Source organism: Oncorhynchus kisutch, linkage group LG15 (assembly GCF_002021735.2).
Source record: "Oncorhynchus kisutch isolate 150728-3 linkage group LG15, Okis_V2, whole genome shotgun sequence".
Lineage (NCBI taxonomy): Eukaryota > Metazoa > Chordata > Actinopteri > Salmoniformes > Salmonidae > Oncorhynchus > Oncorhynchus kisutch.
Genome location: NC_034188.2, coordinates 81,371,419 through 81,396,416, shown reverse-complemented (window position 1 = coordinate 81,396,416; position 24,998 = coordinate 81,371,419). Strand labels below are relative to the sequence as shown.

Sequence of the window (24,998 nt, the reverse complement as noted above, 5' to 3'; positions counted from 1 at the left end):
TCAGACCCCAACTACATAGAGAGAGGTGTTCTGACCAGGCAGGAGGAGAGGACAGAGAGGTGTTCTGACCAGGCAGGAGGAGAGGACAGAGAGGTGTTCTGACCAGGCAGGAGGAGAGGACAGAGAGGTGTTCTGACCAGGCAGGAGGAGAGGACAGAGAGGTGTTCTGACCAGGCAGGAGGAGAGGACAGAGAGGTGTTCTGACCAGGCAGGAGGAGAGGACAGAGCGATGTTCTGACCAGGCAGGAGGACAGGACAGAGAGGTGTTCTGACCAGGCAGGAGAAGAGGACAGAGAGGTGTTCTGACCAGGCAGGAGGAGAGGACAGAGAGGTGTTCTGACCAGGTGGGTGGTCGTAGTTTCTTCTTGATGCCTAGATAGACCCTCAGATTCTTCACCTGCCATTCCCTCTCTGAACGATTACTCTACAGGGAAACAAAACAGACAGATTAGCTCTGTGTCTGTGTCTGTGTCTGTGTGTGTGTGTGCCTTACCCGCACTTCCTTGTACATCCTGAGTGAGACAGTGTTTAGGATGAAGTAGCGGTCGTGGAAGCTGCCGGTGTTCAGTCCCAATCCCAGAATGCTCCTCTCCTCCCGGAACTTCACCATCCCGTGCTTGGACACATCCACTTTACTGGCTATGGGGGGACGGATCGTACCAAATCAGAAACAGTATAGGGGTAATAGTAGAGCTGAGAAGTCAATTCAATTGTGTGTTAACAGCCTGATCACTAGAAACAAACTTAGATTCCAGACGTTTGAAAAGGTCCTGAGAACGTGAATATATGCTCACAATAAAATAAAATACAACATTCACCCAGAAATGGGAGTGAACTGGTGCTGCTCAGAACACTGCACCTACAGCAATGATCTAGCATGCCTTAACCCCAACCTTAACCACTCAGAACACTGCACCTACAGCAATGATCTAGCAAGCCTTAACCCCAACCTTAACCACTCAGAACACTGCACCTACAGCAATGATCTAGCAAGCCTTAACCCCAACCTTAACCACTCAGAACACTGCACCTACAGCAATGATCTAGCATGCCTTAACCCCAACCTTAACCACTCAGAACACTGCACCTACAGCAATGATCTAGCAAGCCTTAACCCCAACCTTAACCACTCAGAACACTGCACCTACAGCAATGATCTAGCAAGCCTTAACCCCAACCTTAACCACTCAGAACACTGCACCTACAGCAATGATCTAGCAAGCCTTAACCCCAACCTTAACCACTCAGAACACTGCACCTACAGCAATGATCTAGCAAGCCTTAACCCCAACCTTAACCACTCAGAACACTGCACCTACAGCAATGATCTAGCAAGCCTTAACCCCAACCTTAACCACTCAGAACACTGCACCTACAGCAATGATCTAGCAAGCCTTAACCCCAACCTTAACCACTCAGAACACTGCACCTACAGCAATGATCTAGCAAGCCTTAACCCCAACCTTAACCACTCAGAACACTGCACCTACAGCAATGATCTAGCAAACCTTAACCCCAACCTTAACCACTCAGAACACTGCACCTACAGCAATGATCTAGCATGCCTTAACCCCAACCTTAACCACTCAGAACACTGCACCTACAGCAATGATCTAGCAAGCCTTAACCCCAACCTTAACCACTCAGAACACTGCACCTACAGCAATGATCTAGCAAGCCTTAACCCCAACCTTAACCACTCAGAACACTGCACCTACAGCAATGATCTAGCAAGCCTTAACCCCAACCTTAACCACTCAGAACACTGCACCTACAGCAATGATCTAGCATGCCTTAACCCCAACCTTAACCACTCAGAACACTGCACCTACAGCAATGATCTAGCAAGCCTTAACCCCAACCTTAACCACTCAGAACACTGCACCTACAGCAATGATCTAGCAAGCCTTAACCCCAACCTTAACCACTCAGAACACTGCACCTACAGCAATGATCTAGCAAGCCTTAACCCCAACCTTAACCACTCAGAACACTGCACCTACAGCAATGATCTAGCAAGCCTTAACCCCAACCTTAACCACTCAGAACACTGCACCTACAGCAATGATCTAGCAAGCCTTAACCCCAACCTTAACCACTCAGAACACTGCACCTACAGCAATGATCTAGCAAGCCTTAACCCCAACCTTAACCACTCAGAACACTGCACCTACAGCAATGATCTAGCAAGCCTTAACCCCAACCTTAACCACTCAGAACACTGCACCTACAGCAATGATCTAGCAAGCCTTAACCCCAACCTTAACCACTCAGAACACTGCACCTACAGCAATGCTCTAGCAAGCCATAACCCCAACCTTAACCACTCAGAACACTGCACCTACAGCAATGCTCTAGCAAGCCATAACCCCAACCTTAACCACTCAGAACACTGCACCTACAGCAATGCTCTAGCAAGCCATAACCCCAACCTTAACCACTCAGAACTAATGCCTAAAAACTGTTCATCTTTGAGTTGTTTCTGTTTTAACCCGGTAACCACATGTATGCGTGTGAGTTAGCGTGTGTGTTGGTGTGTGTGTACCCAGGTAGACCAGTATGGCCTCCATGGCCAGGTTCTTTTTGACCAGCAGGTGGGAGTCGGTACCCAGAGAGTGTAGGATGGGTAACACACGCTCCAGATGATGCAACGGACGCTCTGAATGAGTGAGAGAGAGTGAGAGGAGAGTGAGAAAGAGGAGAGTGAGGAGAGAGACAAACAGAACAGAGCTTCAACAGCAGCATCACTTCTCCCTAGCACTTCCATCCCATACCTCTGTCCCCTTCCTCTCCATCCCATACCGCTGTCCCCTTCCTCTCCATCCCATACCGCTGTCCCCTTCCTCTCCATCCCATACCTCTGTCCCCTTCCTCTCCATCCCATACCTCTGTCCCCTTCCTCTCCATCCCATACCTCTGTCCCCTTCCTCTCCATCCCATACCTCTGTCCCCTTCCTCTCCATCCCATACCTCTGTCCCCTTCCTCTCCATCCCATACCTCTGTCCCCTTCCTCTCCATCCCATACCTCTGTCCCCTTCCTCTCCATCCCATACCTCTGTCCCCTTCCTCTCCATCCCATACCTCTGTCCCCTTCCTCTCCATCCCATACCTCTGTCCCCTTCCTCTCCATCCCATACCTCTGTCCCCACCTGTCCCCTCCTCTCCATCCCATACCCCTGTCCCCTTCCTCTCCATACCATCTCTCTGTCCACTCGCCGGTCTCCTCCTTCTGACTGACCTCCCATCTCTCTGTCCACTCACCAGTCTCCTCCTTCTGACTGACCTCCCATCTCTCTGTCCACTCACCGGTCTCCTCCTTCTGACTGACCTCTCATCTCTCTGTCCACTCACCGGTCTCCTCCTTCTGGCTGACCTCCCAGCAGCTCCAGTAGTCTTTTTCTCTGACCTGGATCTTCCGCCGGTCCAGAATCTCACAGGTCAGCTCTGCGGCCGTCATAGAACCAGGGATCTGGAGGGGAGAGCAGTGGAGGGAGTGACATTCTGGACCTCTTCTTACTCTATTTCCCTATCATGATAAAGGTGAGGTCTGAAGGGTTAGTTAAGGTCAGAGGTGAGAGGTCACCTTGACATGCTGCTCTGCAGTCTCCTTCTTCTCCTCCAGGTACACTGTACAGATGAAGTCACCTGCTGACCCCGACGCCTGCACAACACACACACACACACGTATTAAAGCACATTGGGTTGCAGCAGAACATTGCAAACACATGAGAAGTTTGTGTGACTCACAGAAACCTTGGAGTTGAGATGTGTGTGTGTGAGTGTACTGTATTACTCACAGGAACGCTGGAGTTGAGATGTGTGTGAGTGTACTGTATTACTCACAGGAATGCTGGAGTTGAGATGTGTGTGTGTGTGTGTGTGAGTGTACTGTATTACTCACAGGAAAGATGGAGTTGAGATGTGTGTGAGTGTACTGTATTACTCACAGGAACGCTGGAGTTGAGATGTGTGTGAGTGTACTGTATTACTCACAGGAATGCTGGAGTTGAGATGTGTGTGAGTGTACTGTATTACTCACAGGAATGCTGGAGTTGAGATGTGTGTGTGTGTGTGAGTGTACTGTATTACTCACAGGAACGCTGGAGTTGAGATGTGTGTGTGTGTGTGTGTGAGTGTACTGTATTACTCACAGGAACGCTGGAGTTGAGATGTGTGTGAGTGTACTGTATTACTCACAGGAAAGCTGGAGTTGAGATGTGTGTGTGTGAGTGTACTGTATTACTCACAGGAAAGCTGGAGTTGAGATGTGTTTGAGTGTACTGTACTACTCACAGGAACGCTGGAGTTGAGATGTGTGTGTGAGTGTACTGTATTACTCACAGGAACGCTGGAGTTGAGATGTGTGTGAGTGTACTGTATTACTCACAGGAACGCTGGAGTTGAGATGTGTGTGTGAGTGTACTGTATTACTCACAGGAATGCTGGAGTTGAGATGTGTGTGTGAGTGTACTGTATTACTCACAGGAACGCTGGAGTTGAGATGTGTGTGTGTGAGTGTACTGTATTACTCACAGGAATGCTGGAGTTGAGATGTGTGTGTGAGTGTACTGTATTACTCACAGGAATGCTGGAGTTGAGATGTGTGTGTGAGTGTACTGTATTACTCACAGGAACACTGGAGTTGAGATGTGTGTGTGTGAGTGTACTGTATTACTCACAGGAATGCTGGAGTTGAGATGTGTGTGTGAGTGTACTGTATTACTCACAGGAATGCTGGAGTTGAGATGTGTGTGTGAGTGTACTGTATTACTCACAGGAACACTGGAGTTGAGATGTGTGTGAGTGTACAGTATTACTCACAGGAATGCTGGAGTTGAGATGTGTGTGAGTGTACTGTATTACTCACAGGAACGCTGGAGTTGAGATTTGTGTGTGAGTGTACTGTATTACTCACAGGAACACTGGAGTTGAGGTTCAACTTCTCTCTAACTTTAATGATGACCGTGATCTCATCCAGCTGCCTTTTCAGCTGCTGCTCATCCACCTGGACCGCAACACAACCACACACGGTCAACCACACAGCAACATAACTGTATAACCGGTATAACTACTCACTCCGTGGTTGAAACACCACTGACCAGCTCACACTGCAGCCACCCCCCTACCAAACACTGCAGCCACCCCCCTACCAAACACTGCAGCCACCCCCCTACCAAACACTGCAGCCACCCCCCTACCAAACACTGCAGCCACCCCCCTACCAAACACCGCAGCCACCCCCCTACCAAACACTGCAGCCACCCCCCTACCAAACACTGCAGCCACCCCCCTACCACACACTGCAGCCATCCCCCTACCACACACTGCAGCCATCCCCCTACCAAACCAAACCAAAGCACTAGCACACCACTACCAAACCAAACCATACCACTAACCACACCCTTACCAAACCACTACCAAACCATCCCCTACCAAACCATCCCACTACCAAACCACGATCAAACCACTACCAAACCATCCCACTACCAAATCATCCCACTACCAAACCATACCACTACCAAACCACTACCAAGCCTTCCCACTACCAAACCATACCACTACCATCCCATACCACTACCAAACCACACCACTACCAAACCATCCCCCTACCACACCATACCACTACCAAATCACACCACTAACAAACCATTCCACTACCACACCACTACCAAACCACTACCAAATCATACCACTACAAACCATACCACTACCAAACCACTACCACTACCAAACCATCCCCCTACCAAACTACTACCACTACCATCCCATACCACTACCAAACCACTACCAAGCCTTCCCACTACCATCCCATACCACTACCAAACCAAACCACACCATACCACTACCAAATCACACCACTAACAAACCATTCCACTACCACACCACTACCAAACGACTACCAAATCATACCACTACAAACCATACCACTACCAAACCATCCCCCTACCAAACTACTACCACTACCAAACCACTACCACTACCAAACCACTACCAAACCATCCCCCTACCAAACTACTACCACTACCACTACCAAACCACTACCACTACCAAACCACTACCACTACCACTACCAAACCATACCACTACCAAACCATACCACTACCAAACCATACCACTACCACACCATACCATACCACTACCAAACCATACCACTACCAAACCATACCACTACCACACCATACCACTACCAAACCACTACCAAACCATACCACTACCAAACCATCCCCCTACCAAGTGACTTACAGGAGCAATTATGGTTAAGTAACTTGCTCAAGGGCACATACATATCTTTCAGTTTTTATTTATTTATTTTATTTAACTAGGCAAGTCAGTTAAGAACAAATTCTTATTTTACAATGACTGCCTACTCCGTCCAACCCCTCCCCTAACCAAGACGAACGCTGGGCCAATTGTGCGCCGCCCGGTTGTGATACAGCCCGGGATTGAACCAGGGTCTGTAATGACGCCTCTAGCTCTGAGATGCGAACCAGAGGCCTTCTGGTTACAGGTTCAATGCTCTTAACCGCTAGGCTACCTGCTGCCTTTACGAGGTTAGGGGTCAAGGGTTAGAGTCTACAGGGTCTCTGACCTCAAAGACGTCAGTGTAGTGCTCTATGAGGTTAGGGGTCAAGGGTTAGAGTCTACAGGGTCTCTGACCTCAAAGACGTCAGTGTAGTGCTCTATGAGGTTAGGGGTCAAGGGTTAGAGTCTACAGGGTCTCTGACCTCAAAGACGTCAGTGTAGTGCTCTATGAGTTCCTCTACGACGCGGCCAGCTGTGAAGTCCTTCCCGTCGCTCTGGAACAGTGTTGGGCCAAATACTATAGCCAGGTTATGGAGATTCATCTGGTTCAGCTCTGCAAACCGCTGCACACTGTGGACAACACACACACCATTACACTCTGAGCGGAGGGGTGTGTGTGTGTGTGTTTATATGTGTCTCACCAGTAGAGGTGGTTGACCAGGGCTCGTAGCGTGGCCTTGTTGACTTTGGGCAGGCGGCTCAGCAGCAGCTGGTACTGAGAGATCTTCTTGCTCTCCTCTGGGATCACTGACAAACAACACACACACAGTGTTTGAGTTAGGGTGTAGGATACAGGGTGTAGGGGTTAGGGTGTAGGATACAGGGTGTAGGATACAGGGTGTAGGATACAGGGTGTAGGATACAGGGTGTAGGATACAGGGTCTTGGGGTTAGGGTGTAGGATACAGGGTCTTGGGGTTAAAGTGTAGGATACAGGGTCTTGGGGTTAAAGTGTAGGATACAGGGTGTAGGGGTTAGGGTGTAGGATACAGGGTCTTGGGGTTAGGGTGTAGGATACAGGGTGTAGGGGTTAGGGTGTAGGATACAGGGTCTTGGGGTTAGGGTGTAGGATACAGGGTCTTGGGGTTAGGTTGTTGGATACAGGGTGTAGGGGTTAGGGTGTAGGATACAGGGTGTAGGGGTTAGGGTGTAGGATACAGGGTGTTGGGGTTAGGGTGTAGGATACAGGGTCTTGGGGTTAGGGTGTAGGATACAGGGTGTAGGGGTTAGGGTGTAGGATACAGGGTCTTGGGGTTAGGGTGTAGGATACAGGGTCTTGGGGTTAGGGTGTAGGATACAGGGTCTTGGGGTTAGGGTGTAGGATACAGGGTCTTGGGGTTAGGGTGTAGGATACAGGGTGTAGGGGTTAGGGTGTAGGATGCAGGGTCTTGGGGTTAGGGTGTAGGATGCAGGGTCTTGGGGTTAGGGTGTAGGATACAGGGTCTTGGGGTTAGGGTGTAGGATACAGGGTCTTGGGGTTAGGGTGTAGGATACAGGGTGTAGGGGTTAGGGTGTAGGATACAGGGTGTAGGGGTTAGGGTGTAGGATACAGGGTCTTGGGGTTAGGGTGTAGGATACAGGGTCTTGGGGTTAGGGTGTAGGATACAGGGTCTTGGGGTTAGGGTGTAGGATACAGGGTCTTGGGGTTAGGGTGTAGGATACAGGGTCTTGGGGTTAGGGTGTAGGATACAGGGTGTAGGGGTTAGGGTGTAGGATACAGGGTATAGGGGTTAGGATACAGGGTGTAGGGGTTAGGGTGTAGGATACAGGGTCTTGGGGTTAGGGTGTAGGATACAGGGTGTAGGGGTTAGGGTGTAGGATACATGGTGTAGGGGTTAGGATACAGGGTGTAGGGGTTAGGGTGTAGGATACAGGGTCTTGGGGTTAGGGTGTAGGATACACGGTGTAGGGGTTAGGGTGTAGGATACAGGGTCTTGGGTTAGGGTGTAGGATACAGGGTGTAGGGGTTAGGGTGTAGGATACAGGGTGTAGGGGTTAGGGTGTAGGATACAGGGTCTTGGGGTTAAAGTGTAGGATACAGGGTGTAGGGGTTAGGGTGTAGGATACAGGGTGTAGGGGTTAGGGTGTAGGATACAGGTGTAGGGGTTAGGGTGTAGGATACAGGGTGTAGGATACAGGGTGTAGGATACAGGGTGTAGGATACAGGGTCTTGGGGTTAGGGTGTAGGATACAGGGTCTTGGGGTTAAAGTGTAGGATACAGGGTCTTGGGGTTAAAGTGTAGGATACAGGGTGTAGGGGTTAGGGTGTAGGATACAGGGTCTTGGGGTTAAGGTGTAGGATACAGGGTGTAGGGGTTAGGGTGTAGGATACAGGGTCTTGGGGTTAGGGTGTAGGATACAGGGTCTTGGGGTTAGGTTGTTGGATACAGGGTGTAGGGGTTAGGGTGTAGGATACAGGGTGTAGGGGTTAGGGTGTAGGATACAGGGTGTTGGGGTTAGGGTGTAGGATACAGGGTCTTGGGGTTAGGGTGTAGGATACAGGGTGTAGGGGTTAGGGTGTAGGATACAGGGTCTTGGGGTTAGGGTGTAGGATACAGGGTCTTGGGGTTAGGGTGTAGGATACAGGGTCTTGGGGTTAGGGTGTAGGATACAGGGTCTTGGGGTTAGGGTGTAGGATACAGGGTGTAGGGGTTAGGGTGTAGGATGCAGGGTCTTGGGGTTAGGGGTGTAGGATGCAGGGTCTTGGGGTTAGGGTGTAGGATACAGGGTCTTGGGGTTAGGGTGTAGGATACAGGGTCTTGGGGTTAGGGTGTAGGATACAGGGTGTAGGGATTAGGGTTGTAGGATACAGGGTGTAGGGGTTAGGGTGTAGGATACAGGGTCTTGGGGTTAGGGTGTAGGATACAGGGTCTTGGGGTTAGGGTGTAGGATACAGGGTCTTGGGGTTAGGGTGTAGGATACAGGGTCTTGGGGTTAGGGTGTAGGATACAGGGTCTTGGGGTTAGGGTTGTAGGATACAGGGTGTAGGGGTTAGGGTGTAGGATACAGGGTATAGGGGTTAGGATACAGGGTCTTGGGGTTAGGGTGTAGGATACAGGGTCTTGGGGTTAGGGTGTAGGATGTAGGATACAGGGTGTAGGGGTTAGGGTGTAGGATACATGGTGTAGGGGTTAGGATACAGGGTGTAGGGGTTAGGGTGTAGGATACAGGGTCTTGGGGTTAGGGTGTAGGATACAGGGTCTTGGGGTTAGGGTGTAGGATACAGGGTCTTGGGGTTAGGGTGTAGGATACAGGGTCTTGGGGTTAGGGTGTAGGATACAGGGTGTAGGGGTTAGGGTGTAGGATGCAGGGTCTTGGGGTTAGGGTGTAGGATGCAGGGTCTTGGGGTTAGGGTGTAGGATACAGGGTCTTGGGGTTAGGGTGTAGGATACAGGGTCTTGGGGTTAGGGTGTAGGATACAGGGTGTAGGGGTTAGGGTGTAGGATACAGGGTGTAGGGGTTAGGGTGTAGGATACAGGGTCTTGGGGTTAGGGTGTAGGATACAGGGTCTTGGGGTTAGGGTGTAGGATACAGGGTCTTGGGGTTAGGGTGTAGGATACAGGGTCTTGGGGTTAGGGGTGTAGGATACAGGGTCTTGGGGTTAGGGTGTAGGATACAGGGTATAGGGGTTAGGATACAGGGTCTTGGGGTTAGGGTGTAGGATACAGGGTCTTGGGGTTAGGGTGTAGGATACAGGGTGTAGGGGTTAGGGGTGTAGGATACATGGTGTAGGGGTTAGGATACAGGGTGTAGGGGTTAGGGTGTAGGATACAGGGTCTTGGGGTTAGGGTGTAGGATACAGGGTCTTGGGGTTAGGGTGTAGGATACAGGGTCTTGGGGTTAGGGTGTAGGATACAGGGTCTTGGGGTTAGGGTGTAGGATACAGGGTGTAGGGGTTAGGGTGTAGGATACAGGGTCTTGGGGTTAGGGTGTAGGATGCAGGGTCTTGGGGTTAGGGTGTAGGATACAGGGTCTTGGGGTTAGGGTGTAGGATACAGGGTCTTGGGGTTAGGGTGTAGGATACAGGGTGTAGGGGTTAGGGTGTAGGATACAGGGTGTAGGGGTTAGGGTGTAGGATACAGGGTCTTGGGGTTAGGGTGTAGGATACAGGGTGTAGGGGTTAGGGTGTAGGATACAGGGTCTTGGGGTTAGGGTGTAGGATACAGGGTCTTGGGGTTAGGGTGTAGGATACAGGGTCTTGGGGTTAGGGTGTAGGATACAGGGTCTTGGGGTTAGGGTGTAGGATACAGGGTGTAGGGGTTAGGGTGTAGGATACAGGGTATAGGGGTTAGGATACAGGGTCTTGGGGTTAGGGTGTAGGATACAGGGTCTTGGGGTTAGGGTGTAGGATACAGGGTGTAGGGGTTAGGGTGTAGGATACATGGTGTAGGGGTTAGGATACAGGGTGTAGGGGTTAGGGTGTAGGATACAGGGTCTTGGGGTTAGGGTGTAGGATACACGGTGTAGGGGTTAGGGTGTAGGATACAGGGTCTTGGGGTTAGGGTGTAGGATACAGGGTGTAGGGGTTAGGGTGTAGGATACAGGGTGTAGGGGTTAGGGTGTAGGATACAGGGTCTTGGGGTTAAAGTGTAGGATACAGGGTGTAGGGGTTAGGGTGTAGGATACAGGGTGTAGGGGTTAGGGTGTAGGATACAGGGTGTAGGGGTTAGGGTGTAGGATACAGGGTGTAGGGGTTAGGGTGTAGGATACAGGGTGTAGGGGTTAGGGTGTAGGATACAGGGTGTAGGGGTTAGGGTGTAGGATACAGGGTGTTGGAGTTAGGGTATAGGATACAGGGTGTAGGGGTTAGGGTGTAGGATACAGGGTGTAGGGGTTAGGGTGTAGGATACAGGGTGTAGGGGTTAGGGTGTAGGATACAGGGTGTAGGGGTTAGGGTGTACGATACACGGTGTAGGGGTTAGGGTGTAGGATACAGGGTGTAGGATACACGGTGTAGGGGTTAGGGTGTAGGATACAGGGTGTAGGGGTTAGGGTGTAGGGGTTAGGGTGTAGGATACACGGTGTAGGGGTTAGGGTGTAGGATACAGGGTGTAGGATACACGGTGTAGGGGTTAGGGTGTAGGATACAGGGTGTAGGGTTAGGGTGTAGGATACAGGGTGTAGGAGTTAGGGTGTAGGATACAGGGTGTAGGGGTTAGGGTGTAGGATACAGGGTGTAGGGGTTAGGGTGTAGGATACACGGTGTAGGGTTAGGGTGTAGGATACACGGTGTAGGGTTAGGGTGTAGGATACACGGTGTAGGATACAGGGTGTTGGGATTACGGTGTCAGATACCAGGTGTTGGGGTTAGGGTGTAGGATACAGGGTCTTAGGGTTTAGGGTGTAGGGTATAGGGTGTAGGGTATAGGGTGTAGGATATAGGGTGTAGGATATAGGGTGTAGGATATAGGGTGTAGGATATAGGGTGTAGGATATAGGGTGTAGGGTATAGGGTGTAGGGTGTAGGGTATAGGGTGTAGGGTATAGGGTGTAGGATATAGGGTGTAGGGTATAGGGTGTAGGGTATAGGGTGTAGGGTATAGGGTGTAGGGTATAGGGTAGGGTAGGGTGTAGGGTTAGGGTGTAGGGGTTAGGGTGTAGGGGTTAGGGTGTAGGGTTGCAGGGTGTTAGCTTGCAGGGTGTTAGCGTGCAGGGTGTTAGCGTGCAGGGTGTTAGCGTGCAGGGTGTTAGCGTGCAGGGTGTTAGCGTGCAGGGTGTTAGCGTGCAGGGTGTTAGCGTGCAGGGTGTTAGCGTGCAGGGTGTTAGCGTGCAGGGTGTTAGCGTGCAGGGTGTTAGCGTGCAGGGTCTCACCAGGTGTGCTGAGCCATGCGCTAGCAGCTTGTTTGGTGAACAGGCCCTCTCCAGACTCTCTGAAGAAGCGTTTCAGTGTGTTAGACACGTCGTCCACCTGGTGCTCCTCCTCCTTCAGACGCACATTACGGGCATCACGCCGAAACGCCTCGCACAGCGCCGCCACGCGACTGTTCCCCCCGCTCTTACGGTAGATACCCTCAGACGTCAGACCTAAAACACACACAGATTAAAACTCAGACACACACTAATATCCACTCCACAACACATACTCCTGACATGGTTCACAGTGTTTCAATTCTCCCCCTTCTCTAACTGACCAACCAAAACTGTCAGAGTTCAGAGGTCAGAGTAGCAGCCAATCAGAGCACAGAAGGGATTATGAAGAGAGTCAGCAGACGGAATAGACTAACATGCTGACCACACTGCTCACGTGCGCCAACGAGCGTCTGGCATTGCCAAGCGCTAAAATAGAAGTCAGTTCTATTTGTGACGCTGAACGCGGTGCAAGTCCTGCCTCTCCCATCTCCTCATTGGTTATACCCACGTCGGTGATTGAAAGCTGAACGGAGGTCGGTCGGTTGTGGTAATACACCTTATTATGAAAGTTAGATGCTAATCGCCATATAAAGTCCAAAGAAGAAAAGGACGAAGGAGGAGCGATGACTAGAAACGATTTGGTTGACCATTTTATGTGTGGATTAATTGTTGGCGTAGAGGGCCTTGTGCGTTTCAGGTATAATAACAACTCAATGTTTATATCCCAGGACAAATTAGCTAGCAACAGCAAGTTAGCTAAATAGGACAAATTAGCTAACAACTGCAAACTAACTAGCTAAAATGCCATAAATGTTGAATGTTTTTCGACCTGTCCCCAAATTAATATAATTGGTTCAGAGTTTGTTTTGATGTTTCAACCTGGTGTCGTGATGGCGTTTGGTGTGGGAGGACAAAATCAATTTGCACACACGGATGTCGGGTTTGGGCATGGTGTAAGACTGCAGTCCAAATACGTTATTTTTACCCCCTCAGCCGTTACTTTCCCTCGGGATAATCCCAGTCGAAACCGGATGCAGTTTGATTGCCATTTTAAGTGGAGGTCCAATTCACAAACGTTGCCCCCTCGGCCCTAGATTTAGCTCGAGGGAGTGAAGAACTTTGGTCACTTACGGGGTTGATATGACCCACAATTCAATGCAAATTCTATTCACATGTCAAACTCTGGTGTGTCAAATTTAATCAACAAGGCTGCATTTTCTGCATGTCAGAAAAAAGTATGAAGCTAGCGTGCTAAAAAATATATATATATATATATATATATACATATACACACACACACACACACACACATTGATTTTAGTGTTGGCAAATTGGCTTAGTCTCGTACTGAGGAGCCTATAAAATATAAAAGCTTTTTGGAATTCTGAAATTTATTGGAATAAATGACCAAACTATAAAACTTGCTAGCCAGCTATGGGTAACTGTAGCTAGCTACCGGACAGGAGTGCTGGCTAGATACGTTAGCTTGCTAGCCAGCTATGGGTAACTGTAGCTAGCTACCGGACAGGAGTGCTGGCTAGATACGTTAGCTTGCTAGGTATATTAATAGCTTTAGGTTAGTTGTTTTTAAGCTCAACTTGAAGATTTCCACCAAGTACGTTGCCTCTCCAATCATCACTCTCACTCGCTTGGGCACTCACTTGGGCAAGGCACACTCGGATGTGACAATGTAAAGCATCATTCAAGGGCTGAGGGTTTAGGGTTGAGGGCTGTCTACTTTGAGTTTGAAACGCAGCCAAACATTTCAATCACGAAACAGGATAAACTACCCAGAACCCAACAGGAACAGCCTGATCTCCAGTGAGTCATAATAGGAAATAAACTACAGGGAGAAAGAGAGAGGAGAAGTTAACACATGACCGGGGGGGGGGGGGGGGGGAGAACAGTGCTGATTTGTTGACCTTTGCTTCTCGGTCTCTGTGAGCCAGAACTCCCGCTATTACAGTCACGAGGCAACACACACAGCTACACACACAGCTACACACTCTTACCGCACTGTGTGATATAGTCAATGCAGCGGTCCACTATAACAGGGATGTCGGCCTCAGTTAGTTGCTGCTGACTAAGAGAGTCTCCTGCACTGCCTGCTGCTTTCTGGATGCCCACACACCAACCCTGGAAGTCAAGCTTCCTCTCCCCCTCGATGTACAGTGTCCTGGAGAGAGGGAGGGAGGGAGGTAGGGGTTTAGGAAGAATGAGAAGGAGGGAGTGAGATAGGGGGGTAGGTAGAATGAGAGGGAGGGAGGGAGAGGAAGGAATGAAACCTCTTTAGTATACAGTTGAAGTCAGAAATGTACATATACCACCTTAGCCAAAAACATTTAAACGCAGTGTTTCACAATTCCTGACATTTAAATCCTATTAAAAATTCCCTGTCTTAGGTCAGTTAGGATCACCACTTTATTTTAAGAATGTGAAATGTCAGAATAATAGTAGAAAGAATGATTAATTTCAGCTTTTATTTCTTTAATCACATTCCCAGTGGGTCAGAAGTTTACATACACTCAATTAGTATTTGGTAGCGTTGCCTTTAAATTGTTTAACTTGGTTCAAACATTTCGGGTAGCCTTCCACAATAAGTTGGGTGAATTTTGGCCCATTTCTCCTGACAGAGCTGGTGTAACGGAGTCAGGTTTGTAGGCCTGCGTGCTCGCACATGCTTTTTCAGTTCTGCCCACACATTTTCTATGGGATTGAGGTCAGGGCTTTGTGATGGCCACTCCAATACCTTGACTTGGTTGTCCTTAAGTCATTTTGCCACAACTTTGGAAGTATGCTTGGGGTCATTGTCCATTTCGAAGACCCATTTGCGACCAAGCTTTTAACTTCCTGACTGATGTCTTGAGATGTTGCTTCAATATATACACATAATTTTCCTGTCTCGTGATACCATCTATTTTGTGAAGTGCACCAGTCCCTCCTGCAGCAAAGTACCCCACAACATGATGCTGCCACCCCCGTGCTTCACGTTTGGGATGGTGTTCTTCGGCTTGCAAGCATCCCCCTTTTTCCTCCAAACATAACGATGGTCATTATGGCCAAACAGTTCTATTTTTGTTTCATCAGACCAGAGGACATTTCTCCAAAAAGTACGATCTTTGTCCCCATGTGCATTTTCAAACCGTAGTCTGGCTTTTTTTATGGCAGTTTTGGAGCAGTGGCTTCTTCCTTGCTGAGCGGCCTTTCAGGTTATGTCGATATAGTACTCGTTTTACTGTGGGTGTAGATACTTTTGTACCCGTTTCCTCCAGCATCTTCACAAGGTCCTTTGCTGTTGTTTTGGGATTGATATGCACTTTTCACACCAAAGTACGTTCGTCTCTAGGAGACAGAACGCGTCTCCTTCCTGAGCAGTATGACGGCTACGTGGTCCCATGGTGTTTATACTTGCGTACTATTGTTCATCTGTACAAACGAACGTGGTACCTTCAGGCATTTGGAAATTGCTCCCAAGGATGAACCAGACTTGTGGAGGTCTACACTTTTTTTTCTGAGGTCTTGATTTCTTTTGATTTTCCCCATGATGTCAAGCAAAGAGGCACTGAATTTGAATGTAGGCCTTGAAATACATCCACAGGTACTCCTCCAATTGACTCAAATTATGTAAATTTGCCTATCAGAAGCTTCTAAAGCCATGACATCATTTTCTGGAATTTTCCAAGCTGTTTAAAGGCACAGTCAATTTAGTGTATGTAAACTTCTGACCCACTGGAATTGTGATACAGGGAAATTTAAGTGAAATAATCTGTCTGTAAACAATTGTTGGAAAAATTACTTGTGTCATGCACAAAGTAGATGTCCTAACCGACTTGCCAAAACTATAGTTTGTTAAGAAGAAATTTGTGGAGTGATTGAAAAACGAGTTTTAATGACTCCAACCTTAGTGTATGTAAACCTCCGACTTCAACTGTAATAGCGCTAATGTCTACACATTAAAACCCATCTCATTTTGCCACCTATTCAGTCCTGTTTCAACTCATCCATTTCCCTGAACAAACAACAAAGAGAAAGTAAACATAAATGTTGTTAAAAAGTCAGAGGCCATGTGGCATCATCATCCTCTCACCTGCCTCTCTCCACCAGAACCAGCACCTCATTCTCCTGCTGGATCGCTGGGACAAACACACATTTGGAACCATTTAATGGTGGTACAAACAGTGTGTGTGTGTATGGTCTTGTTCTTCTATCCTCGTGGGGACCTGAAATCTGCAACTGTCCCCACAAGGATAGTAAACCAAGGAATATTCTCCCTTGTGGGGACACCTCCCACGTCCCCATGATGACAAAGGCTATTTTAAGTTTAGAGCTAAGGTTAGGGGTCAGATTTAGGGTTAGAGCTAAGGTTAGGGGTCAGAATTAGGTTTAGAGCTACGGTTAGGGGTCAGATTTAGGGTTAGAGCTAAGGTTAGGGGTCAGAATTAGGGTTAGAGCTAAGGTTAGGGAAAATAGGAATTTAAACAGAAATACATTTTAGGTCCCCACGAGAATAGAATAAGTGTGTATGTGTGTGTGTGTGCATGTGCGTACTCACAGAGCTCCTGTAGTTTGCGTAGGTGTATCTCCTCCTCTTCCTCACTGTCCTCCAGGTAGGCATGGAGGGAGGAGCCAACCAGCGCAAACCAGCCAACCCGAGGGCTCTGTAGGTTCAACCCGTCCTTGTACTTCAGCCGGCCAATCCGCTCAAAGCTCAGTCTCAACAGAGCCTCTGCATTGGACGGAATAAACATCTGGGGAGAAGAGGGGGAGTTAAATATGTTTAAGGATCCATCACACAGCTGAGCCTTGATTTCCTAGGTTATGGTCAGTGTGAGTGGTTACCTAGGTTATGGTCAGTGTGAGTGGTTACCTAGGTTATGGTCAGTGTGAGTGGTTGCCTAGGTTATGGTCAGTGTGAGTGGTTACCTAGGTTATGGTCAGTGTGAGTGGTTACCTAGGCGATGGTCAGTGTGTGTGGTTACCTAGGTTATGGTCAGTGTGAGTGGTTACCTAGGCGATGGTCAGTGTGAGTGGTTACCTAGGTTATAGTCAGTGTGAGTGGTTACCTAGGTTATAATCAGTGTGAGTGGTTACCTAGGTTATGGTCAGTGTGAGTGGTTACCTAGGTTATGGTCAGTGTGAGTGGTTACCTAGGCGATGGTCAGTGTGAGTGGTTACCTAGGTTATAATCAGTGTGAGTGGTTACCTAGGTTATAATCAGTGTGAGTGGTTACCTAGGTTATAATCAGTGTGAGTGGTTACCTAGGTTATGGTCAGTGTGAGTGGTTACCTAGGTTATGGTCAGTGTGAGTGGTTACCTAGGCGATGGTCAGTGTGAGTGGTTACCTAGGCGATGGTCAGTGTGAGTGGTTACCTAGGCGATGGTCAGTGTGAGTGGTTACCTAGGCGATGGTCAGTGTGAGTGGTTACCTAGGCGATGGTCAGTGTGAGTGGTTACCTAGGTTATGGTCAGTGTGAGTGGTTACCTAGGTTATGGTCAGTGTGAGTGGTTACCTAGGCGATGGTCAGTGTGAGTGGTTACCTAGGTTATGGTCAGTGTGAGTGGTTACCTAGGCGATGGTCAGTGTGAGTGGTTACCTAGGTTATGGTCAGTGTGAGTGGTTACCTAGGTTATGGTCAGTGTGAGTGGTTACCTAGGCGATGGTCAGTGTGAGTGGTTACCTAGGTTATAGTCAGTGTGAGTGGTTACCTAGGTTATAATCAGTGTGAGTGGTTACCTAGGTTATGGTCAGTGTGAGTGGTTACCTAGGTTATGGTCAGTGTGAGTGGTTACCTAGGCGATGGTCAGTGTGAGTGGTTACCTAGGTTATAATCAGTGTGAGTGGTTACCTAGGTTATAATCAGTGTGAGTGGTTACCTAGGTTATAATCAGTGTGAGTGGTTACCTAGGTTATGGTCAGTGTGAGTGGTTACCTAGGTTATGGTCAGTGTGAGTGGTTACCTAGGCGATGGTCAGTGTGAGTGGTTACCTAGGCGATGGTCAGTGTGAGTGGTTACCTAGGCGATGGTCAGTGTGAGTGGTTACCTAGGCGATGGTCAGTGTGAGTGGTTAACTTTAGGTTTTCCCCCTAGCACTACACAGCTGATTCAAATCACCAACTCATCATCAAGCTTTGATTATTTGAATCAGCTGTGTAGTGCTGGGGCAAATAACAGAAACATGCACCGGGGGGGGGGGGGGGCTCAGGACAGAATTTGGGAAACACTGACCTAGGCAACGGTTGGTGTGAGTCGTTACCTAGGCAACGGTTGGTGTGAGTTGTTACCTAGGTCAGGGGTTTACAAACTTTCCTTGCCCATGGACCCCCGTCGTCCAGGCAAACCGGCGACCGACGGACCACCATCAGTTGTTAGCAAAACAATATATAATCACGTCTCATCTTATCAGGTGAATGCAAATGGTAAGTAGAAGAAATCAACAATTTAAAATGAATAGATTTTGACCTCCCCACAGTTCATTGGAAGAGGAAGTATAAACTCTAACAATATTAGCTAGAAAGGTACAAATATCTTGGCAGTGGAGAAACACTTTAGTTGTGTTAAAGCTCATTTTCTGCAACTTAAAATCATTTGAGCGGAGAAAACCTTCTGCATTTTTTAAAAGCTAATTTCCTGCAATTCTATGCATTTTGGCATGGAGCTGTGAGAAAATGTTGCGGTTTTAAAGCTAATTTCCTGCAATTCTATGCATTTTGGCATGGAGCTGTGAGAAAATGTTGCGGTTTTAAAGCTAATTTCCTGCAATTCTCTGCATTTTGCCATGGCTAATGCTGTGTTCCTCTGCTCAGACATTATAACTAAATCAACAGGCATGTGGCCTGAGTACCCGTTCTTTTACATTCTCCATGACTGGCTAGCTGTTTCTCAGATGGTATTATTTAAATATATATATTTTATCTGGTTTTGGTCATTTAAGTTCACAAAAAAACTGTTTTTCCATCATGAAAATGACCACTTAGATGGCCTAATCATTTTTGGTACGGTCATAACCATGTCATAAAAGCTGACATAACCGGTCATAATACTGTCATGACCCACATATTTACACCTTTAAAAAGTCAAATAAATGTATGTAATATAGCCTACACCATCACAATAAATCCATGTAATATAGTCTACACCTTCACAATAAATCCATGTAATATAGTCTACACCATCACAATAAATCCATGTAATATAGTCTACACCTTCACAATAAATCCATGTAATATAGTCTACACCTTCACAATAAATCCATGTAATATAGTCTACACCTTCACAATAAATCCATGTAATATAGTCTACACCTTCACAATAAATCCATGTAATATAGTCTACACCTTCACAATAAATCTATGTAATATAGCCTACACCATCACAATAAATCCATGTAATATAGTCTACACCATCACAATAAATCTATTATTTATTTTAGACAAGTCTAAAGAAGCATGATATGAAGAAAATGTGGTCTATTTCAGAAGAACAGAATAACATACTCGGAGTTGTCCTTATGTTAGGTCCTGATGTGGCTATGTCAAATGGCTGTGGGCTACACTAGTTCATTCAGAAGACAAGATCTGCTTATAATTATTTTATAGTAGGAAGAATAATGTATAGTAATGTATTTTACACATTATTTTATAGTAGGAAGAATACAATTGAACAAAGCTGAATAAAATAGAAAGGATATTGTCTCCAAATGATTTGAGGCAGTGTGCACATGCAGCTGTTGTGTTGAGAGTTGAACAAAGAAACAGGTCCTCCTATATGTTCCATTTATTAATGTAACTTCAGATGTTCTATAAACGTTGGGCTGTTGTGATGTGTAATACATTGTAAAGCTGCATGATGAGACTCTAATGATGATTTGAAAAAAGTATCTTGAAAGACCTGAGCTCTGCTTTGTTTATTGAGCCGGCTGTACACACTCCAATAGTCTCTCAATCGCAATTTGACAAGCACTTCATAATGCCTAGGATTTCCCAGCAGCATCCCCTTTGTGGCCCGTAGTGCACCCTAAAAAATCCATGCCTTTTGCGGTGCGGAGTACTGAGTTGTGCCCTTCTTCCTGAGTGTGCAGCGAAATACGAAGCGCCTCTCAGTCATCACGGCTCTCTGTCACGTGATCCGGTCTTTCTCACAGGCTACAAGTTAAGACAGACACATTGGGGACGCAACTGCGCATGTCATTATCTAATTCTGAGGCGCATATTGAAAAAAATTGGAAGAACTGTCCACATTTAATTTTTGTCAGCCAACAAGATGAGTAGGTCTAACGAACAGCAAAAGCACTAGCATAAGTCAATCTACTATCCCCCATAGTACAAAAGTCGACCTATTCTATTCTGTGGAAGATAATCATCTGGGACAGTTGTGGGATTTAAGGTCCCATGTCAGCTGTTAAAAATGGTTTCTTTGCCCATTTATATTGTTGTCACTCAGAAAACACATTAGACATTGCAAAATATATAAAATTGCAAGAAAATTAGCTTAAAAACTGCAACATTTTCTTTGCACCCCATGACAAAATATGTCGAATTGCAGGAAATAAGCTTTAAACTTGCAAAATAGAAATAGATGAGGCGCGTTTGCAAGGAGGTGCGCAGGATGTTCCCCAATACTGGAAGGGACCCCTGACCTAGATAACGGTCAATGTGAGTGGGCACCTAGGCCAATGGTTCCCAACTGGTGTGCAAAACAAATCACTGGTGTGCCATGACACTTTTCCAAATCTTTTTCATTTTTGGGAACACTCACTAATAAACGTGTGGAATGCATATGGAATGTTGACTTGGGAACACTCACTATCAAACGTGTGGAATGCATATGGAATGTTGACTTGGGAACACTCACTATCAAACGTGTGGAATGCATATGGAATGTTGACTTGGGAACACTCACTATCAAACGTGTGGAATGCATATGGAATGTTGACTTGGGAACACTCACTAATAAAAGTGTGGAATGCATATGGAATGTTGACTTGGGAACACTCACTATCAAACGTGTGGAATGCATATGGAATGTTGACTTGGGAACACTCACTAATAAACGTGTGGAATGCATATGGAATGTTGACTTGGGAACACTCACTAATAAACGTGTGGAATGCATATGAATGTTGACTTGGGAGCACTAGTGGTCGTCAAATAAACATTAAATGGCACATGGTTACATCAGTATGTTTTTTCAAGTCCAATGCGCTCCAGGCTGTTACATTTGGAACGTTTGACGGGTGAACATCACGAAAGTCATTTGTATCACGAGTAAGGAACTATGACAATATTTCAAAGAAACCCTATTTAATATATAAAAGCTTTTGGTCACAGAAAATAGATGATCTGCAGGATGGATCAGATGGAGGTCATTACCACTAAATAAATGGAGAAATGTACATGTCCAAAAGTCATCCAACATCTCATTCCAAAATCATGGCATTAATATGGAGATGGTCCCCCCTTTGCTGCTATAACAGCCTCCACTCTTCTGGGAAGGCTTTCCACTAGAAGTTGGAATATTGCTGCAGGGACTTGCTTCCATTCAGCCACAAGAGCATGAGTGAGGTCGGGCACTGATGTTGGGCGATTAGGCCTGGCTCACAGTCGCCATTCCAATTCACCCCAGATGTGTTCGATGCGGTTGAGGTCAGGGCTCTGTGCAAACTACTCAAATTCTTACACACCGATCGCAAACAAACTATTTCTGTATGGACCTCACTTTGTTCATTTTAGATTAACTGTCTTCAAAGTAATGACTCGGGACGTCGGGTTTGATATGAAAGCTTCTTTTAGTAATAATACTTGTTCACGTTACATTTAACAACTTTAGATTCTACACAGCAATGCAGGTAAGATGCTAGCGGAAAGTCAGCTTAATCACTTTGCACCTGCACATAACTGGCGCGTTATCTCTCTCATTCCTGTCGCAAGGCATTCTGGAACTTGCAGCTTAATTCAATACTAACCAATACAATTACAAATGTAAACAACTGTAAAGAAATATATCTTTAGATACAGCTCCATGAATTAACTTAAATATTAACTCTGTAACACATTAAAGTTACAACAAGTGCATGGGGGCACTGTCATGCTGAAACAGGAAAGGGCCTTCCCCAAACTGTTGCCACAAAGTTGAAAGCACGGAATCATCTAGAACGTCATTGTTTCCTGTAGTATATCACTGGCACTAAGGGGCCTAGCCCAACCATGAAAAACAGTCCAGACCATTATTCCTTCTCCACCAAACTTTACAGTAGGCACTATGCATTCAGGCAGGTAGCGTTCTCTTGGCATCTGTCAAACCCAGATTAGTCCATCGGACTGCCAGAGGGTGAAGCGGGATTCATCACTCCAGAGAACGCGTTTCCACTGCTCCAGAGTCCACACCAGCCGAAGCTTGGTATTGTTCAGGCTGCTTGACCATGGAAACCCATTTCACTGAAGGGACTAGGGGACTAGGGAAAGGGACTAGGGAAAGGGACTAGAGGACTATAAAACTCGAGGAAAGGAACTAGAGAACTATAAAACTAGAGGAAGGGACTAGAGGACTAGAGAACTAGAGGACTAGGGGACTAGAGGACTAGGGGACTAGGGAAAGGGACTAGAGGACTAGGGGACTAGAGGACTAGAGGACTAGGGGACTAGGGGACTAGAGGACTAGGGGACTAGGGAAAGGGACTAGAGGACTAGGGGACTAGAGGACTAGGGGACTAGAGGACTAGAGAACTAGAGGACTAGGGGACTAGGGGACTAGAGGACTAGGGGACTAGGGAAAGGGACTAGAGAACTATAAAACTAGAGGAAGGGACTAGAGGACTAGGGGACTAGAGGACTAGGGGACTAGGGGACTAGGGAAAGGGACTAGAGGACTAGGGGACTAGAGGACTAGGGGACTAGGGAAAGGGACTAGAGGACTAGGGGACTAGAGGACTAGGGGACTAGGGGACTAGGGAACTAGGGAAAGGGACTAGAGGACTAGGGGACTAGAGGACTAGGGAACTAGGGAAAGGGACTAGAGGACTAGGGGAAGGGACTAGAGGACTATAAAACTAGAGGAAGGGACTAGAGGACTAGGGGACTAGAGGACTAGGGGACTAGGGAAAGGGACTAGAGGACTAGGGGACTAGAGGACTAGGGGACTAGAGGACTAGGGGACTAGAGGTCTAGGGGACTAGAGGACTAGGGGACTAGGGAAAGGGACTAGGGGACTAGAGGACTAGGGGACTAGAGGACTAGGGAAAAGGACTAGAGGACTAGGGGAAGGGACTATAAAACTAGAGGAAGGGACTAGAGGACTAGGGGACTAGGGAAAGGGACTAGAGGACTATAAACTATAGGAAGGGACTAGAGGACTAGAGAACTAGATAATTTGTACTCGCTACGCGCTTCAGTGATCCCGTTCTATGAGCTTGTGCGGCCTGCCACTTCTGAGACGTTGTTGCTGTTGGACATTTATATTCACAATAACAGCACTTAGAGTTGACCAGGGCAGCTCTAGTAGGGCAGAAATATGACAAACTGGCATCCTATGATGGTGCCACATTGAAAGTCACTGAGTTCTTCAGTAAGGCCATTCTACTGCCAATGCTTGTATATGGAGATTGCATGGCTGTGTGCTCGATTTCATACACTGGTCAGCAACAGGTGAGGCTGAAATAGCCAAATCCACTCATTTGAAGGGGAGAGAACGATTGGGAACCACTGACAGAGGTGACGTCAGTATGTGTGGTTACCTAGGTAAGGGTCAGTGTGTGGTTACCTTGGTGATGGATTTGACCCACTCCTTGTGGCTGTCTTGGTCGTCAGTTCCAAACAGATAGAGACGCTCTGAGTCAGAGTACAGCTCAAACGTATGGTCATAGCTGAGAGAGAGAGTGAGAGAGAGAGAGAGAGAGAGAGAGAGAGAGAGAGAGAGAGAGAGAGAGAGAGAGAGAGAGAGAGAGAGAGAGAGAGAGAGAGAGAGAGAGAGAGAGAGAGAGAGAGAGAGAGAGAGAGAGAGAGAGAGAGAGAGAGAGAGAGAGAGAGAGAGAGAGAGAGAGAGAGAGAGAGAGAGAGAGAGAGAGAGAGAGAGAGAGAGATAGAATGAGGGATTAAGCTTAAACGTATGGTCATAGCTGAGAGAGAGAGAGAGAGAGAGAGAGAGAGAGAGAGAGAGAGAGATTGTTAAGCTTAGACTTATGGTCATAGCTGAGAGAGAGAGAGCGAGAGAGAGAGAGAGCGAGAGAGAGAGAGAGAGAGAGAGAGAGAGATTGTTAAACAGACTGGTTTAGAGTGATGGAAGACTAGTGTTAGGTAGGTACCCATGTCTCTCTGGTGTGTTGACAGACAGACAGACTATCTCTGTAGACTTCAGGGCACCGTTGGGCGTGGAGGTCTTGTCACTCTCATAGTAACTAAAGTTCCCATCATTTAACATACACCAGCGACGACTGAACTCTGCAGAGACAAGAGCAACCAGAGGAAATATTATTCAGAGGACATTCCTCACAGAGGACACACTTCGGACTAGAGAACTAGAGGAGGGGACTAGAGGAGGGACTAGAGAACTAGAGGAGAGACTAGAGGACTAGAGAACTAGAGGAGAGACTAGAGGACTAGAGAACTAGAGGAAGGGACTAAGGAGGGACTAGAGGACTAGAGAAAGGGACTAGAGAACTAGGGGAAGGGACTAGAGAACTAGAGGAGTGACTAGAGGACTAGAGAACTAGAGAAGGGACTAGAGGACTAGAGAAAGGGACTAGAGAACTAGGGGAAGGGACTAGAGAACTAGAGGAGTGACTAGAGGACTAGAGAACTAGAGGAAGGGACTAGAGAACTAGAGGAAGGGACTAGAGGACTAGGGGAAGG

General features: G+C 47.3%; 1 protein-coding gene across 2 annotated transcripts in view; it reads right to left on the bottom strand.

The window, feature by feature from the left end:
• Nucleotides 1-24,998, bottom strand: part of LOC109879392 (arf-GAP with Rho-GAP domain, ANK repeat and PH domain-containing protein 1) — a 123,390-nt gene that overhangs the window by 7,549 nt on the left and 90,843 nt on the right. For both annotated transcript variants that reach the window (XM_031791171.1, XM_031791172.1), the window contains 14 exons: nt 24,452-24,587; nt 23,911-24,013; nt 16,706-16,901; nt 16,241-16,286; nt 14,166-14,329; nt 12,115-12,327; nt 6,946-7,051; nt 6,727-6,874; nt 4,917-5,006; nt 3,585-3,662; nt 3,353-3,470; nt 2,546-2,659; nt 494-639; nt 342-424 (listed from right to left, as the gene is read on the bottom strand). In XM_031791171.1, coding sequence (XP_031647031.1) covers nt 342-424; nt 494-639; nt 2,546-2,659; nt 3,353-3,470; nt 3,585-3,662; nt 4,917-5,006; nt 6,727-6,874; nt 6,946-7,051; nt 12,115-12,327; nt 14,166-14,329; nt 16,241-16,286; nt 16,706-16,901; nt 23,911-24,013; nt 24,452-24,587 — 1,741 coding nt within the window. The remainder of the gene's footprint in view (nt 1-341; nt 425-493; nt 640-2,545; nt 2,660-3,352; nt 3,471-3,584; nt 3,663-4,916; nt 5,007-6,726; nt 6,875-6,945; nt 7,052-12,114; nt 12,328-14,165; nt 14,330-16,240; nt 16,287-16,705; nt 16,902-23,910; nt 24,014-24,451; nt 24,588-24,998) is intronic.